The 18,844-nt window shown below is 52.3% G+C and overlaps 4 protein-coding genes across 4 annotated transcripts; 2 read left to right on the top strand and 2 right to left on the bottom strand.

The window, feature by feature from the left end:
* Nucleotides 1–277: 277 nt before the first annotated feature.
* Nucleotides 278–2,297, bottom strand: SAPIO_CDS10011 (uncharacterized protein; the record flags this gene model as incomplete). Its single annotated transcript, XM_016783674.1, has 3 exons — nucleotides 278–301; nucleotides 379–912; nucleotides 975–2,297. The coding sequence occupies 3 exons, from the start codon at nucleotides 2,295–2,297 to the stop codon at nucleotides 278–280; spliced, it is 1,881 nt and encodes a 626-aa protein (XP_016639120.1).
* A 5,368-nt stretch (nucleotides 2,298–7,665) lies between these two features.
* On the top strand, nucleotides 7,666–12,233 carry SAPIO_CDS10010 (Phospholipid-transporting ATPase DNF1; the record flags this gene model as incomplete). Its single annotated transcript, XM_016783673.1, has 2 exons — nucleotides 7,666–7,738; nucleotides 8,134–12,233. The coding sequence occupies 2 exons, from the start codon at nucleotides 7,666–7,668 to the stop codon at nucleotides 12,231–12,233; spliced, it is 4,173 nt and encodes a 1,390-aa protein (XP_016639119.1).
* Nucleotides 12,234–13,989: 1,756 nt separating this feature from the next.
* On the top strand, nucleotides 13,990–16,032 carry SAPIO_CDS10009 (putative aldehyde dehydrogenase-like protein; the record flags this gene model as incomplete). Its single annotated transcript, XM_016783671.1, has 3 exons — nucleotides 13,990–14,057; nucleotides 14,139–14,289; nucleotides 14,413–16,032. 3 exons carry the CDS (start codon nucleotides 13,990–13,992, stop codon nucleotides 16,030–16,032), a joined length of 1,839 nt encoding a protein of 612 aa, XP_016639118.1.
* Nucleotides 16,033–16,586: 554 nt separating this feature from the next.
* SAPIO_CDS10008 (putative atp-dependent rna helicase ded1 protein) lies at nucleotides 16,587–18,719 on the bottom strand (the record flags this gene model as incomplete). Its single annotated transcript, XM_016783670.1, has 5 exons — nucleotides 16,587–16,939; nucleotides 17,025–17,513; nucleotides 17,585–18,025; nucleotides 18,094–18,287; nucleotides 18,388–18,719. 5 exons carry the CDS (start codon nucleotides 18,717–18,719, stop codon nucleotides 16,587–16,589), a joined length of 1,809 nt encoding a protein of 602 aa, XP_016639117.1.
* Nucleotides 18,720–18,844: the final 125 nt, after the last annotated feature.

The following is an 18,844-nucleotide window of genomic DNA, read 5'->3' as shown; positions in this document are numbered from 1 at the left end:
GAGTATTCTATATTTTCATTTCTATTTGTTTGGTATTAGAGGGGTACGACTCGAACCGGCGTAAGTAAGACTGCCGGTCTGTTGCATCTTCCATGAGCGACATCAACTAGCAATATTGCATTCCCATCTTCTGAAGTCTCCAGTCCGAAATTCCGTCATTCTCATCATTACTCGTAAATGACCGCTGTCCCGGAAAAAAAAAAGACACCATTACACTAGACGCCAAAGAGAATTCTATTTCCCATTTTTGAGTCTGTCACTTCCAGGCGACGCTCTCCTAGCCGGCGTCGTGCTGGAGGATCTAGAGTCCCTCAGTCGACCTTGTAAAAAGTTCTTCATGTAGTTTTGCTGCTTCGGCAGAGATCTGTCCGGGCTTACCGGGCCTGGTATGTCATAAATGCTAATCTTGGGCACTGGTTTCGTGCGGACGGTGTAGGTTAGTCTCTCGCCAACCCATTCCATGGCCAGCTTGGCCTCCATCGGAACGATGGACTTCATCCCCGCATCATTGATGCTTCTTGCGAGCTCTTTGAGGAGGGTGGTGATGTTGTCGATTTCCTCGTCAAACGATTTTCTCGCGATATCGTGCTGCAAGGGATCGGTAGTATCGGACTTGAATCCGGAGTCGATGGTCATGTCAAGCAGAAGGACCAGTGCTCTAAGTTCGTCATAATCCGTGTCGGACTTGATTTTGAACTTGCTACTCTGCAGGTGCTGCCTAATATCTGTCAAAGTGAATGACAGGTCGGGAGATTGCCTTGCAAATGAGATATCGTTAAAGAAATAGACGGCAGCCATCCGTCGCCTCAAGTCATGCATTCTAGTGTTTGTTGGGGGTAGGGTCTGAAGTGACCTGAGACGCATTGGAGCCGAGGTGAACGAGTAATATATGGTCGAGGTTACCTCCTCGCACTACTCTGTCTGTTAGAAAGTAGGATGGTGACTAGCAGAGTAAGTAGCAACATTGGACTCACAATGTTATCCCACTGCTCCCTCGGCAGCACAGCCACGAGTTGATGGAGAAGATGCCGGTACGAAACCATTACCCCAGGATCGTGTAAAAGTTCAGGATCCACGGACATGGCGATGAGGAGCTGGATGAGATAGACTGACGATTCGGTTGAAAGCTTCTCAGCAATAATCCAGACCATGTTAAGAACTGAGCACAAACATTGCCAGTCTCGCTTGTAAAACCCTTCGTCAGAGGATCGGACGGGCTTCAGCCTCTTTTTCTTGGAAAGAGACTTGATGTCTTGATTTGCGCCGAGGCGCAAGAACAACCCCTCAAGATATCTCGGGGTGAGTTTGTCGGCGGCAATGTCATCGCTGCAGAGCCGCACCAGTTCACACATGCCTTCTCTCCTCATACCAGACCTCTCGGTGCAGAGCTCATCCAAGAGCCACAAAAAGAGTTCATCTGGAAGCGGAGATTTGGTAAGACGCATGGACTTGTTGAGGTAGTTTAAATCAAGATCCTTTTCATGCTTGACGGCTGGTTGCCTACCACAGATGGCGTTTACGGATCTAGATGGAAATTTATGGCGATTGGAGAGGCGAGTCTCTTCAGCAGGCTGAAAGAAGAACCAGCCTCCTCTCTTGGAGATAGGCTCAGTCCGCTCCACAGCCCTGACCACCTTGTCCAACCTATGGTCATGCTCATCGCCCACGGTAGCTTCCAGGGTTCGACGCAAGGACTCGCCTGCCAGCTTAAACTCAAACTTTTTCACGCCTGTATCTTTCTCCCGTTCGTGAAAGCGCGACAGACTGGCCTCGATGTTACTATCCCTCTTTGCAGCGTTGAGCAGGTCAGCCATTTTGAACTGGGGCTCTCGCGGCTGGATAGTTAGAGGCGACGAGAAGATGGAGTCTCCCCTCTTCCTCTGAGGAGTTGAGAACATTGCGTTAGGCGTCCGACACTTCGCCGGAGTAGCGGGGCATTGGCGAGCGGCCAAGATGTCCTCTAGGGCCTCGAAGGAGACATCGCTGTCTTCATCGTCGGAAGCGGCGATGACTGCATCCCTGCTCACTGGTCTCCTTGGCTCGGGTTTCTTTGGGGTGACCGGTAAGGAGACAGAGCCGAGCCTGGGCGGAGATGTCTGGACAACGATTGCATCCTGTAACGGAGGACTCAGAGTCAGAGCCGCGTCAGGTGGTGTTGGTGTAACTGTTAGAGCGCTGAGGGCGCTGGAGGATGCCTGAGATGAGCTGGGTATTTTCTGGGGTCTTTGAATAGGTGCGAAGTAATTCCTGATGCCGCCTGATGCGGGCACTTTCTTCCTCTTGGGCATCGAAGACATGATTCACCAGAGCCGTCGCAAAGAACCCGAGCCTCACGACGGTTCCTTGATAGAAATCGACTCTGGCCCACAAGCTTTGCTTGAGAATCGCAGTATTCCGTCAGGTTTGGTGGAAGGCTCAGTATTGTTCGGGACCGTCCGAGGCTGTGGGATGTTGAAATGCTGGTGTTGCCTGGTCTGCACTTAACCCGTGGTTCAGCCCTGTCGACGCGACCAAGCGAAGCGCGTTGGCGGTAGCAAGGAATCAGGATAGACTAGAATCAGGACAGTGCGGGTTGTCAGTGCTAGCGCCGCTGTCGCCCTATTTTTTTCCACCTCAGTTGTTGGACGTTAGGCCTGGCACTGTTGAGACAATTGGACCAACTGGCTCCAGGTGTGTGCATCAACACTTAACCCAGATTGTTGAACCGCAACCACTTTCCTGACTCTGCAATCCCGTCAATGGCAATGGATTGATGCGAGCGGTCTTCCATACAGAGTTTTGCTATTATTTTATTTTATATTTTTATAATGTACAGATCCTTACTTGGGATTCCTCTTGCCTTAGTTGGACATTAAGAGCAAGTGGAGCTGCCACGAGAACATTTCCACTTTATTCCCTGCAAGGGGCCACCATTAGAACGTTGGAAGCACACCGACGGCAACATTTCCTTGACTTCAAAGTATGCTTCTCTTGAGCTTGCTGTGTGATAGAGATGCCTCCGACTGTCGACCGGTTCCGATGCCCTCGACTCAGCAAGTGTGCAGTCTTAAGATGAGAGCCTAAGTCGGGTATTCTCTCTGACCCGGTGATCCGGGTAAGATGAAACTCTATAGGATCGCGCAAGAGGCACAAAGGGCTCGCATAGTGTTTGAAGCTGAGTAGCCAGGAACCGTTGGTTCCAGGTGAAAATGTTAGAGAGGGTGGTATTCTGGGTAACCGGCTGATATGATCTTCCTCTAAACATCCACCATCAGTATTATTCGGACTTACTGCGGACGACTACAATTACAATCCCATCGAAGATCCTCAAGCCTTACAACTTGGAGTAATAACTACAGAAAAGCTTATTGGAACATCACCGAGATTGTATTCCTTCTCACACATTAGATGTACCAGCCCATATTACCTCGAGGTTGACAGCATCAGCGGGAGACACACCCAACGAATCAAGCCACGTCGAATCTGACTTCGTAATAGACGTGAGCCCAAGTCAGATCTGTCAGCCTTCCAGGTCCTTCTACAAAAGTTAGCCGGCGGTATTCCGCGAGGTGATGGGTGTGCTTGTTCCTCTCCGTTTCATGTTTCATCCCATGCAGGGTAGGTTGGAGCGCCGCAGGACACGGGATTTTTGGTCGTATTTTGGGGAGAGTTTCTAATTATTTCCCACAAAATCCAGATGGATGTGCCTCGTCCGTAGCCGAAATTCCTGTTGTGGGCTGGGACGGGCTTATTTATGACTTCAAAACATGGATCCTCTTCCAATCTTCGGTAGTCTCACCATGAACCAGCGACATACGTGGTGTTGCCAAAGCGGCACAGACTGGTAAGACTCAACGAGCGCCATCTGTAGCGGGTAGGGTCTTCAACGCCGACTGGCCGGACAGAGACACCGAATTCATATCAACGTCCCAGATCGAAATGCCTTCGATTACCCCTTAATTGAGGGCCTCGCACTTAAAACACAAGAACTCTGCGCCTTGGACCCTGACACCCTCTCCAAGGAACGTGTGTACGAAGTGTATGGCTGCCCGTCGAAGGAACGTGGCCCAGCAGAAAGGAAGGTCCCTTCAGCCACTCCAACAGCGATGAAAGAACGGGATAATAAACTAGTAGTCAAAGCGAGATGCACTCTATTTTACCGTTTCCTAAGTTGGCCAAAGAAAAGACGAAGTCGATTTCGAGACGTCAGGGACACATGCATCCCAATTCCGGTTCAGTCCCCATTTGACAACATGCAGGTGGAAGCCCAGAGAAACAAATCACCGCCTTGGTATGCGCCTCCGACGATAGGTGGCATCTGCATCTCCTTATTATCGTATGGAGCACGTACTTGATCGTGGTCAAAACGATGGAAGCGAATGTCTTGGCCTCGTACTGGAAGCTCAGGTTAATTTTACTAGCCCAATGCGGACTAGGCACACAGACCGGCGGGCTCTTCCCAACTTCCCGTTCTCCGTACTTTTCGTGCTTTGCACAATATCGATGACCGCGACGCAAGAAGGGTCTTTTGTAGCGTCGCAAAGCGCGATCCTAGATCATTCCGTCCGAATTCTTCGGTGATGAAGTTTAGGAGGTAGGCGCATTTTTATCGTCAGCCACTGACAGTTACGCCGGACGGTCCGCAAACGCCGCCCGGATTCTGGGAACCCCCAAACCCCCCGCACTGGACTAGCATTTTTAAATTAATACACAAACAAAGTAGGCAAAATGAAGACGACGATGAGTGACGAGCACAGTACGAGGTACGAAAGTTAGTTTCTCCATCACCAGCGCGGATCCGGGATCGTTTCAAGGATGCTTTGGGAAGGCGCAAGTTGGTGTTGATGACACGGCGTGGCGAACGAATTTGAAGGCTCTTTCAATCAGTACTTCTCGACTTACTATTGTATTACAATTCGATTGTATCATGAACAGAGTCGATCTCCGGCCTCTGTCAATGTCACATAATACAAAACTCTGATGGACGATGGAGATGAATTGATAAGCTCAACTTGCTCCTTGACTTCAGTCGAAGCTCCTCTCTCCTCAGCCCCTCTCTCTCCTATGTAATGCAAAATTCCAATTCTTAATAGGATTCCATTTTTCTTATCACCCCAGCAAACCAGGCATTCAATGTTCAGATCACACCCACACCTTCTGACCGCCGATCATGATAGTCGCGAAGCTGATAAATTCAGGGTGTCAGGGAGTAGTGTACTTGGTAGGACATTGAGTGCTGATGTACCAACTTTAACTATATGTAGGGAGTCGGGTAAACCTAAACCCAAATTTCCAACATTGACCTGGGCTGAGCATGCATTGGTCGACCGAACCGGCCAGCAAAGCACGCCCCTCTTCGAGCGGGTTTAATTTGCATCAACGATCCAGCACAGAAATCCCACGCCAGAAATGGGACACTGGACAAGCATCAATGGGTGATAATAGGAACGCGCTGGAGAGCGACCGACGCGGGGAGACTACGGGCAACCGGGACTCAGCGATCGCCCGTTTTCCTAATTATTAGTTGTAATTACTTTCGTACTTCGTAATTGTGCTTCGTTCAGTTGCGGCTTAGACTCGGTAGAGCTACCGATCTATGTCTGGATGGTCTAAACCCCCCCGGCCCTAGGCCTGGGTATGTAGTTCAGGACAGATCTTAGGTCTCAGGGCTGTGACCGACCCCTGTAGTTCTGCTACTTGTAGGTTTGTCGTGTTTCGTGAACGGGTTGCGTATGTACATACACTCCAATGTTACGGAGCAAGGACGAAATAGGCTCGCCGAATGAATAATGATCCTGGATCAGATTTATTAATAGGAAATCAATGGCGATGGATCTAGTCTCATCGAAGTGAGTAATACTCTCTCATACGTAGTGGAACGCGATGTCAAGTGCGGTGATGGTGGAGTCGCCGACAGGACGTTCGGCATCATTGGAGCATATTGCTCGCACGCTAATACCTCATTCAGTCCATTCTGTGCCGGAGCCGATCGCACCCTTTCAATTCGCGGGGGTTCCAAGATTTGGTCAATGGAGGAGGGAAAGTCAAGCAGCAGGGAGGTACCTGGAAGAGTCAGTTGTGTCGTGTAGTGTCGGTAAGGCAATGTAGCGCCGCTCTGTATTTTGTCCGAAGCAGAGAAGTAACAGTTTACAATTCAATCCTTCGAGAGTCCCTTCAAACCATCCCTCCCAAGCCATCGCGTCAAATTTGTATCGATGGGATGGATTGATTGATGCTATGCTAAGCATTATGGAGTACCGAAGTGCGAGATGACACAAGCACATTGGATCCATCAATGGAATGGTACGCGGCGACTTGTGACGACTTGGTTCGGGAAGAACGAAGTATTGATCTAGCATGGTACAACCCGAGTTCGTCCAGTACTCCAGCTCCGTCCCCCTATTCCTCTTCGAGCGACGCTGGATTGTGTCAGCGAATGTATCATTACGCCCATTTAAAGTAGGAAGATACTTCGAGCTGAGGTATGTTCTGCATTAAATCCGCACACATCGATGATTGATCCCTTGGAGCAAAGTACTTAGGATCAAGGGGAACCCCGCCAGACCAGTAGTGGCCCCCATTCTCAAGCTAGTGACTGGCAACTCCCTAGTTCGGAGTGTTGTGATGTATGTAATCCCCGCCAAAGCCTCACTGAGATTGATTGCTTGCTTGCAACGTTCTCCGCCTAACCTATGCGTTAAAATTGTATGCACCATTACATTGCTGCACTACTGCAGTGCTGTACACTATCGCTGGACATCGATGGTAGTGTAGTGTCGTGTAGCATGGAAATACCCACCGCAGCCCAGAATCAATTTCTAAATCCACCAACCCTTCTGTGTTCTGTTCCCCGGCCCTTCCGGACTTTTCGCCCACCGCTCTCTTACCCCATTCGCCATTTCTCAGTGCTGCTTCATTTGATCCCTTCAATTCCTTGGCTCAAGGTCTTGCGTGGCATCAAGGGGGCTTTGTTCTTTTTGCGATCATCAACACCGCCGCCCTGTAAACACCCCGTTCCATCCTGCGGCGAACATTGAAGGTTATTATTCTTCCCTTTCCTTCCCTTTCCAGTCTTTTCCTCCCCATCCCTGTTGTCGCTCCGTCTCTACCTCGTTCTTTTCTTTTCTTCGACGGCCATTTCGCATTTCGCGATCCGACAGAGGCGGCGAACAAAAAACTTAATTCCCACCCTATCCCCGAAACATCCCCCCGATTTCTACGAACTCTCTCCGCCGAGGCTATTAAGGTCCCACGCCCCCCAGAGTCGCCCATCGTGTTCCACCCGAGTCTCCCTTTCGTCATTTCACCTAAACGTCCAACTCAAGTCCATTGTGACAACAGGCCTCGAGCTCAATAGGCCCCAATACGAAGCTGGAGAAATAGAAGGACACGAAACTCAACCACGACGACCGAGGCAGCCCTGGCGCGAACCCTCGGATTCTTCGGGCTGTCGCCCGAGCTGTCCCAACAGGATTGCCAGAGTCCCTAAAGGGAGCTGGTGACGAACCTGCCTCGAGTAACAACGAGCGCCTCCTTTTTATTTTCGCAGGACCTGGTTTATGAACGACCGCCGAAGCGAGCGAGCGAGCAGAACCGAAGATGGCTTCGGTACGCAGCAGTTTAAGAAAATTCCCCCTTTTCAATGGGGCCCGAAAGGGTTCTCCATCGGGTGAGAAGGGGAGTCGAATGTCCGGTGCCTCCGAATCCGTGCAGAATGGCGATGTCGTCGTCGAAGGAGATGATGGCGACGAGAGTGCGAGTAGGAGACTCTTCTTCAACTTGCCGTTACCACCAGATCTCCTCGACGAGTCTGGTTCCCCAACACAATCATTCACGCGAAACAAAATTCGGACAGCGAAGTATACACCGTTATCGTTTATACCTAAAAACCTTTGGTACCAGTTTCACAACGTTGCAAACATATTTTTCCTTTTCACTGTTATCCTAGTCGTAAGTACAATCCCCTCCTGCTTGTTCGTGTGGTGTGCGTGTCCGAATGCCTGAGTATAGGGACACTGCTCGCTGCTCATGCTCCCATCCTTGCTTTCGTTCTCTATCGTTGATCTTGGACACGAATGACTGGGCCATTCTTTGATAAACTGACACTTCTCTCTTTCATCAAGTTCTTCCCCATTTTCGGAGGTGTAAATCCAGGTCTTAATTCTGTTCCTTTAATCTTCATCATTACGGTCACCGCCATCAAGGATGCCATCGAAGACTCGCGCCGAACCATTCTTGACAACGTGTTGAATAATGCTCCTGTCCACCGACTTCAGCACTGGAACAATAGCAATGTGGAGGATGATAATGTATCATATTGGCGGCGCTTCAAGAAGGCCACCTCTCGCTCCATTGTCAGATTTTGGAGGTTCATCAAGAGCACCTGGTCCAAGAAGGCAAAGGAAGAACGCGCGAGAGCGAAGGAGCAAGCCTCTGACGAGCCCCGTATGTCGGTCGAAACCCGCGTCACCCTTCGCGGATCCATACTGTCGCCCAATAATCGCGAGTCGTTCGTCTCGGCGAGGGAGTCTATTCAGTTGACGCCTGTTCCATCCCCTCTGCCTCAAGGTGTCACCCAGGAGGACGTGGAGGCTCGTGAGCGTCACCATGCCCAGGTCCTCCGAACGATGAAAAAGGACATGATCAACCATGATAAGCCGGCGGAGAGGAAGGCGAGATTCCACCCTGATGCGTGGAAGAACCTTAGGGTTGGCGACTTCGTTCGCATCCATAACGACGATGAGCTCCCTGCTGATATCATTATCCTTTCCACTTCGGATCCCGAGGGTGCCTGCTACATCGAGACCAAAAACTTGGACGGTGAGACGAATCTCAAGTTCCGTACGGCTCTTCAGTGTGGCCGCACGATCAAGCACGCGCGTGACTGCGAACGAGCCGAGTTTTGGATCGACAGCGAGACCCCCCATCCGAACCTTTACAAGTACAACGGTGCCATAAGGTGGCGCCAACGACTTCCCGACGATCCCCACGGTGAGCCTGAAGAGATGACCGAACCCATTAGCATTGATAATCTGCTTCTCCGAGGATGTACTCTGCGCAACACCGAGTGGGCTCTTGGCGTCGTCGTATTCACTGGCCACGACACCAAAATCATGATGAACGCTGGTGTTACACCAAGCAAGCGTGCAAGGATAGCACGGGAGCTTAACTTTAGCGTCATCTGCAATTTCGTCGTTCTCTTTATCATGTGTATTGTCTCTGGTCTTGTCAACGGCGCTACCTGGGCACAGACGGAGGCTTCCCATCGCTTTTTCGAGTTTGGTTCCATTGGTGGCAATCCCCCTATGAGTGGTTTTATTACCTTCTGGGCTGCCGTGATTCTGTTCCAGAACTTGGTTCCCATCTCCCTGTACATCACTCTCGAAATCGTCCGTCTTCTCCAGGCCATCTTCATTTACAGCGACGTCGAGATGTACTACGACAAGATTGACCAGCCTTGTGTTCCTAAGTCGTGGAACATCTCGGACGACGTCGGTCAGATCGAGTACATCTTCTCCGACAAGACCGGAACCCTAACCCAGAATGTCATGGAGTTCAAGAAGGCAACCATCAATGGCCAGCCGTACGGCGAAGCCTACACCGAAGCGCAGGCTGGAATGCAGAAGAGGCTAGGCGTTGATGTCGAGAAGGAGGGCGAGCGAGTCAGGAAAGAAATAGCCGAGGCCAAGGTTCAGGCCCTCGCTCGGCTACGACGGATACACGACAACCCTTATCTGCACAACGAAGACCTCACCTTCATTGCCCCCGATTTTGCTGCTGACCTTGGCGGTGACACGACGGCGGAGCAGCAGTATGCGACTGAGCGATTCATGCTGGCGCTGGCTTTATGTCATACAGTTATCCCGGAGAAGTTACCCGGTGACCAACCCAAGATGATTTTCAAGGCGCAGTCCCCCGATGAGGCCGCCCTAGTTGCGACGGCGAGGGATATGGGCTTCACCGTCTTAGCGTCTTCGAGCGACAATATTGATCTCAACGTCATGGGCGAGCATCGGCGATACCCCATCCTCAATATTATCGAGTTTAATTCCACCCGAAAGCGTATGAGCACCATCGTGAGAATGCCCGACGGCAAGCTTGTCCTTTTCTGCAAGGGAGCCGACAGCATTATTTACTCGAGGCTCAAGAGGGGTGAGCAGAAGGAGCTTCGACAGACGACGGCTGAGCATCTCGAGATGTTTGCGCGAGAGGGTCTCCGAACACTCTGTATCGCGGAGCGCGAACTGACGGAGGACGAATACTACGCCTGGAAGAAGAAGCACGATATTGCAGCTTCTGCTATCGAGGGTCGCGAGGAGAAGATGGATGCCGTTGCCGAGTTGATCGAGCAGGATCTGATGCTCTTGGGCGGAACCGCTATTGAGGATCGCTTACAAGACGGCGTCCCCGATACAATTGAGCTACTTGGTGCGGCTGGTATCAAGCTCTGGGTGCTGACTGGTGACAAGGTCGAGACGGCCATCAATATCGGTTTCTCATGCAACCTTCTGAACAACGACATGGAGTTGATCCATCTTAAGGTTGACGAGGATGAGTCTCACGAGACCCCCGACGAGCAGTTCATCCGTACGCTGGAGAAGGAACTCGATGATCAGCTGAAACTCTTTGGCCTCACTGGCAGCGACGAGGACCTGGCAGCTGCCAAGAAGACCCACGAGCCTCCCGAGCCCACACACGGTCTCGTTATTGATGGCTTCACTCTAAAATGGGTTCTCCACGATGATCTCAAGCAAAAGTTCCTGTTGCTGTGCAAACGGTGCAAGTCGGTTTTGTGCTGCCGTGTCAGTCCCGCACAGAAGGCCGCCGTTGTTGCCATGGTGAAAAACGGCCTCGACGTCATGACGCTCTCTATCGGTGACGGCGCAAATGATGTTGCCATGATTCAAGAAGCCGATGTAGGTGTGGGTATTGCTGGTCTCGAAGGTCGCCAGGCGGCCATGTCCTCCGACTATGCCATCGCGCAGTTCCGCTTCCTCCAGAGATTGGTGTTGGTTCACGGTCGCTGGTCCTACAGGCGGTTGGCTGAGACGATTCCGAACTTTTTCTACAAGAACATGGTATGGACGTTCGCCATTTTCTGGTACCAAATCTACTGCAACTTCGATCAGACGTACGTTTTCGAGTACACTTATATTATAATGTTCAACCTGTTCTTCACCTCGCTTCCGGTCGGTATTATGGGTGTCCTCGACCAGGATGTTTCCGACAAGGTCTCGCTTGCTGTTCCCCAGCTCTACCGACGTGGTATTGAGCGGCTGGAGTGGACGCAACGCAAATTCTGGCTATACATGATTGACGGTGTCTACCAATCCGTCATGGCCTTCTTCATCCCGTACCTCGTCTTCATCAGCAACTCCTTCGTCACATCGAACGGTCTGAGCGTCAACGATCGAGTTCGGTTCGGTGCCTATATCGCGCATCCGGCTGTCTTGACCATCAACGCCTATATCCTCATCAACACGTACCGATGGGACTGGATCATGCTCCTCATCATCTGCCTGAGTGACCTGTTCGTCTTCTTCTGGACCGGCATCTACTCGCAGTTTACCAGCGCCGCAGAGGGTGTCTTCTACGACCTCGCTAGCCAGATCTACCGGGACGCGACCTTCTGGGCCGTCTTCTTCATTGTTCCCGTCATCTGCCTATTTCCCAGGTTCGCAATCAAGGCTATTCAGAAAGTGTACTTCCCTTATGACGTCGATATTATCCGCGAGCAAGAACGGCAGGGCAAGTTCAACCATCTGGATCCCGACAAGAAGAACAAGAAGGATGTCGATTCCGCCTCTGTAAGCCTCGGCAAGATTGAGAGTGAGGGTCCCGCCCCTTCCGACAGCTACAAGAAGGCGAAGCGATCCACTTTCGGCAGCGTGGACGAGGAACGACGACCGATCTATCCTCCTTCCGTGGTTACGCAGACAACGCACCACCGGCTGCGCAGCCAAAACGGCAGCGACGGTACCAACTACACGGGCCACCGATCCTCGTTCGACGAGGGCTTCGGCTCGCCGCCAGCGCCTCAGCGTATGTCTATCGAGCGCGCTCGGCCATCGTACGATCGTATCAGGGCGTCTATGGACCGCGTACGGCCCAGTTTCGAGGCGAGCAGCGATTTCACCTCGGCGGCGCGGCTGTCGCGCATCGAGTCTACTCAGAGCGGCAGATTCAGGCCTAGGCTACGTGGTCTGTCTCTGGGTAAACATCATCACCAGCACCAGCAGCATCATGAATCCTAACGAATGAACGATTTTGCACACATCCATCCACCACCAATACCTAATAACTGCTACTCTCTCTCTCTCTCTCTCTCTCTCTCGTTCCGAACCCTTTTCTTTCTGGACCTGGACCCTTTCATTGATGAGGCGATTGTTCACATCGAAAACACATACTTTTCCTTCTGTATTATAGGGCATTTTGTTGATATCGCCGCGGTATATTCCTATGCATGGGCATGACATAGCCCTGTATCTGCTTGTACGACATTCTGCTCTCGGATATTCCCGAAAGTAGCCAACGCATAACTGGAATGCATGGCGATTTGGCATGAGCCAACATTGCGAACTACCGGAACCCGAGCTGTCAGCATTAAGGTCGCGCCCGCAGAGCTCTGGAGAGGGCCGATCTTGGGTGGTATTTGTATCCAAAAAAAAAGAAAAAGAAAAAAAAGAAAAGAACTGACGGAATTCGGCTTGATGTCCTTGGCCGTTCCCTCGATACCCCTTTCGGAAGATCTCGCTTGCCGATCGTCTACCCTCACGCATTCCTTGTTCGTTTTCCGATCATTTATTCCCTCCTTATACAAAACACCTCGTTTATAGTGGCGTTTCGGCGACTGGGAAATGGAGCAATTGGGAAGGGAAGATGGAATTCATTCTGAGCATTGTGCTTTTCTCTGTCTCTTCTTTTGGTTGTACGAGTCATCTCCCCAAAAAGGACTCTGTCGGTCTTGTGTTTTTCTTGTTTTTACCTCGTCGAGTACAAAACTTTTAACTGTTACTACACTTTTTATTGCCTTCACTCCCTCTCGCCGTGTGTTTTTCAACGTTTACATACACGTTTCCCCTTTCTCTGTTCATATGGAGGGCGTTTTTTCTTTGTTCTTTTTGCTTGCATCTTAGAAATACCGTGCCGAGACGAAATAGCCGAAGTGGAGGGGCTCATACGCTGGCGTTGTTTTAAGCGTTTTCTTTTTTTATTTATATTTGTTCGCAAAATTAGGTTATGTACTGACGTAGTGTATCTCCATCTTTGATACCAATGGCGTTGTAAATGCATCTAATATCTCCCCATTCCACTGCACTCGTGAGACTTTGTGTGTAACAGTATCATTGACGAAGCTGATGCGTAGGTGTGAGTTGTTCGTCAATGTCTCCCATGCCCTCCTAACCCTGCCAGGGGGTTCTGTAGTTGGGCGTATAGCGCTACGCCGGGTATTTTCCAGTGATGTGGTCAAAAGCGTTTTAGTGGAAAAAGCGCTCTCCTCCACCCCCCATGCACAAAAACCCACTATAGCCAGATTCGAACTAACGTGTCCACAAAAAAAGAAGAGCTAAAAAAATAAATTGACCGACAAAGACAGGATTCGAACCTGTGCGGCCGAAGCCATCAGCTTTCGAGGCTGACCCATTAACCACTCTGGCACTTTGCCTGTTTCTGCTTGATGTCTCGCTCCTTCCCCCAGTTTAGCAATGACCGTTGGGCTGCAATCGACGACAAAAGCTCACCGAACCACACCGGGAACCGAAGTTAAACCGGCCCGTCCCTGAATTTTTTGCTAGGCACCTCCCCCAACGCTTAATTTCAACGTTCGGTCTAAGGTCGTCGAGTTCCGATTGTGCAACGACGCCAAGATAAGGGGGATCGAACCACATCAAGAGTCGCATTTTCTTTTCTTTTTTTCTCTCTGAGCGATACCGGTTGGATTGGATCCCTCAATTGATCCGTTTCTCGAGCCAATTGACCTTTGAAAGCTCGACTTCTTCCTTCGACGTCATGTCTGAGTGCATCACGAGCTACATCCGGGAGCGCCTGGTCGACTTGGACCTGCCAGAGGATTTCGTGTAAGTTGAAAGCTTCTTCTTTTTTCCCCACGCCGCCTAGGAGACCACTGTTCTAACACATGCCCGGCTACTGGATCGTAGTGTCAAGATCCTCTCTGCTGTGATAGCATGCAGCATCGCCGGAGTGTTCGTCAAGCTGCTCCTCTTCGGTGAGGAGGGCCCGAGGCGATACACGATACCGTCGCCGAAATTCCCCGAGCAGGAACGCATAGTCGACGAGGCGAGCATAAAGGTAAAGGCCCTCCACGCATCAACCCGCTCCAGCACCATCCAATGCACCCCTCCCTTCCCCTCCTTCCTTTTCATCACACTAGAAAACGCTCAATAACTAACCTAACACAACCACTCGTCCCAGATCACCGGATCAACCGCCCTCCAGTGCTACGCCCCCGCCACAGGCCAATTCCTCGGCCTCATCAACCCCTCCACAGCCGACGGCATCGACCGCGCCATCGAAGCGGCCGCCGCAGCCCAAAAGAAATGGGCAACGACCACCTTCCGCGAACGCCGCGCCGTCATGCGCTCCATGCTCCGCTACGTCCTCGACAACCAGGAAGAGCTCTGCCGCGTGGCGTGCCTCGACTCGGGCAAGACCATGGTCGACGCCCAGCTCGGCGAGATCCTCGTGACGGCGGAGAAGCTCACGTGGACGCTCAAGCACGGCGAGGAGGCCCTCCGGCCGTCTAGGAGGCCGACCAACTTCCTCATGTCGTATAAGAGGAACGAGGTGCGCTACGAGCCGCTGGGCGTCGTCGCCGCCCTCGTCAGCTGGAACTATCCCTTCCATAACCTCATCGGCCCCGTCATCTCGGCGCTGTTCGCGGGTAACGCCATCGTCGTCAAGGTGTCCGAGCAGACCGCCTGGAGCGCGAGCTTCTTCGCCAATGTAGCCCGCGGCGCCCTCATCGCCCACGGCCACGATCCAGCCCTCGTCCAGCCCATCGTGTGCTGGCCCCACGTCGCGCCCCACCTCACCTCTCACCCTTCCATCTCTCACATCACCTTCATCGGCTCCCGCCCCATCTGCCACAAGGTCGCCGCTTCGGCCGCCGAGGCACTCACCCCCGTCGTCGCGGAGCTGGGCGGCAAGGACCCTTCCATCATCCTCTCGTCCGCCAAGAACGACCTCGACCGCATCTCCAAGATCCTCCTCCGCGGCACGTTCCAGTCCGCTGGACAGAACTGCATCGGAATCGAGCGCATCATCGTCGCCGACCCGCTCTACGAAAAGATCATCGCCCTCGTCGAGCCTAAAGTCAAAGCCCTCCGCCTCGGCCCCAAAGCCGACGTCGGCGCCATGATCTCCGACGCCTCCTTCACCCGCCTCGAAAACCTCGTCGCCTCCGCAGTCAAGGACGGCGCCCGCCTCCTCGCCGGCGGCAAACGATTCCCTCACCCCGAATTCCCCAAGGGCCACTACTTCCAGCCCACCCTCCTCGTAGACGTGACACCCGACATGGCCATCGCCAACGAAGAATGCTTCGGCCCCATAATGGTCATCATGCGCGCCCCCTCAACCTCTCCTTCTTCCCGATCCTCTTCCCCACAAGAACGAGCAGACTCCATCCTCGCCATCGCAAACGCGCCCTCCTTCGGCCTCGGCGCCTCCGTCTTCGGCAAAGAATCCGACCCCGTCCTCCCTCTCGTCGTCTCCGGCCTCCGAACAGGAAACGTCGCCGTCAACGACTTCGCCGCCTTCTACGCCGTCCAGCTCCCCTTCGGCGGAGTCGGTGGCTCGGGCTACGGCAAATTCGCTGGCGAGGAGGGCCTGCGGGGCCTCTGCAACGCCAAGAGCGTGTGTCACGATCGCGCGCAGTGGCTCGGTATTCGGACGGGGATCCCGCCGCCCGTGCAGTATCCTGTCGCGGATCAGGAGAGGAGTTGGAGGTTTACGAGGGGCGTCGTAGAGGTGGGTTATGCGTTGGGTTTGGGCGGGATGTTTGCTGGAGTTTTCACTATTCTTAAGAATATGTAGATTGAGGGAAGAGAGAGAAAAGCTGGGCAGAGAGATGAGGGAAGGAAAAAGGCAATATCATGTTAAGCTTGATTGTAGTTTTATGTCCTGCTGTTGAACTTTTCAGCAGGGTTATTCTTGCTACGAAGCAAAGAGAGCTTGTCTAGCTCAGGACTACCTCCTTGAACGGGTGCCAGTTGATATTCTAACTTACGATAACATGAAGATAATAATAATAGTCAGATTTTCTCGTTTTACGTCTACTCCCAGTGTTGCTCCCAGCAGGATATCATAAGTTACTCGCCAGAACATCAACTTGAGCACGGGCTACAAAGGCTACTAGGATTGGGATGGAAACACATTCATTTAGACTATCTATCTAGTCGAGCCGACTCGAACCAATATCTTCTTTCGCCGTACTTCATTCAAAATATTGTTGGTCAAGCTCTTAGTAGAGGTCAAACACAAATGTGGAAAAAAACCACCCGGAAGAGGTGAAAAAAACTTTCAACCTGGGAATCCTCGAAGGGCAGAAACTTTTCGTGAGGACTTAGAAGACACGATAGCCCAGAGGACTAGTTCCATTGCTGAGCGTTACCAGCGGTGGCGTCGCCGGCGTTAGCCTCAGGGTTCTCACCCCAGCCGCCGTCGGCAGATCCCCAAGCGCCGCCATCATTGCCGCCATCGTTACCGTCATCATTGCCCCAGGCGGAAGCATCTCCGAAGCCGCCCTGCTGCTGGTCGGGCTCGTAGTCGGAATCTGCCTCAAACTTCAAATCAGCTCCCTCGGGGATGTACTGCTGAAGGAAATCAGGAACCTCCTGACCCGTCTCCAAAAGGGTACGGGTCAGAACGCTTGCAATAGGCTCATCCTTCTCAGTGTACAGAGAAGAGGCCAACCCACGGTAGCCAATTCGACCAGTGCGACCTATTGGAGAACATCATTTATCAGAATTAAAGCCAAACGGAGCACAAAAGACCACAAAATCGTAGGTGAACTTGACGGCACTTACCAATTCGGTGGACATACTCCTCGATTCCGCCATAGTCCATGGAGGGGAGGTCGTAGTTGATAACATGCAAAACATTGCGGACGTCGATACCACGGGCAGAGACACCGGTGGCGATCAGAATGGGGGCAGTTCCGGCTCGGAAGGCCCTCATCGCGGCCTCACGCTCGCGCTGGGTCCTATCGGAGTGCATGGACGTGCAGGGAAGGTTCATGTTAAACAAGAAGTCATCGAGTTCATCAGCAGTGCGCTTGCTGTTGACGAAAATGATGGTACGGCAAGGCAGCATGGTAGACAGCAGATTCACCAAACTCTGGCGCTTGTCCTGCTCAACAAGGATAATGTCCTGCTTGATATTGCTGTGAGAGCTTCCAGCACGCCCGACGCGGAATCGGACATAATCAGTCGAAAGATAGTTCTTGGCGAGGTCGCGAAGGGGCTTCGGGAAAGTGGCCGAGAACAGAAGATACTTGACCTGATCATCATCCTGGTCTGTAAGGGCCGGTTGGTTAGTATAGGAATATGTAGAGGAACTATGATGGGGAAAACTCAGGATAACTCACTCGAGCCAGCCATGATGTGGGCGAGGTCCTCGGCCCAATCGTCATGAAGCATCTCGTCTGCCTCATCAATGACCATGTATCGAAGTCGCTGCAACGAGAGAATGTCGGGGCGGTTCATGAAATCGATCAGACGACCGGGAGTGGCGACAAGAATGTCGCAGCCCCTGTTTAAGAGCTTAATCTGGTCCTTGATAGGGCCGCCGCCATAGACAACACAAGGTCGCAGCATGGTGCGATAACAAAACTTGCGGGCCTCGTTGAAAATTTGAACCGCCAGCTCGCGGGCAGGGACAACGACAACCACCAAAGGCTCAGCGCGAGCGGGCGGGTCCACGCCCTCCTGGTAGGTGTTAGGATTAGGACGAGGAGCCGCCAACTTCTTTGCCTTGCCCACCAACTTGTTCAAGACGGGAATCAAGTAGGCGGCCGTCTTGCCGGATCCTATCCGTCATGTGGTCAGTCATTTATGAATCATAGGCGATCATGTAGAAGGAGAGATATGTACGAACCTGTCTGGGCAATTCCAATGGTATCGTATCCGAGATGGATAGCGGGCAAAGTGCACTTCTGAATAGGCGTGGGGGAATCGTATCCCGCAAGCTCGATGTTGCGGAGCATAACAGGATGCAGGCCTGCATCCTTGAAGCTGTTAATCAGCTCAATCTTGACAGTGCCTTCCTGAGTGATCTCAATCTCGGAAAGCCTGTTTTGCCGTTAGCACAAATGAAGGAAGCTGAGAGACGATGACAACAATGGGGCAATGCTGGCCACGTTCGTGGCCGTAACCGAGGGGCGTCACTTACCTGGTAAAGTCGAGACCGCAAACCTCCTTGCGCGACTCAGGAGTACCGAAAAGATCCAACTCCAGCTCGGGGTGCTCAGGGCCGACCTCGCCCATCTCGCCGTCCCACTCATAAATACGAGCGGAGCCGTCCCAAGCCTCATCATGGTCAGGACCGACAAGGGCGGTATAATCGTAGGCCTCAGCCTTGATCCATCCCATGGTCTTCAAGGTCGAAGCGGCGTTGGAAAACTCGCCGTTGTCAGAGCCATTGGCAACGCTGCCGTTCTCGTTGGAAGCAACTCCAACTGCATCGGCGTCCCGGTTGTGAGACTCGGGCAAGGAATCCCTCATCTCGGAGGTATTCCAGGTGTCTGACATGATCTAAAGGCACGTAGATCTTCGTTAGACGTCTTGGAGATGGCCAAGGTGCGTGGAATGGGGAGAGAGGAGCGCGGCAGAGAAAACTACCACACCGA

The sequence above is a fragment of the Scedosporium apiospermum genome (genome assembly GCF_000732125.1).
Source record: "Scedosporium apiospermum strain IHEM 14462 chromosome Unknown SEQ_SAPIO_0154, whole genome shotgun sequence".
Taxonomy (NCBI): Eukaryota; Fungi; Ascomycota; class Sordariomycetes; order Microascales; family Microascaceae; genus Scedosporium; species Scedosporium apiospermum.
This window is presented reverse-complemented; position numbering and strand designations above follow the sequence as displayed.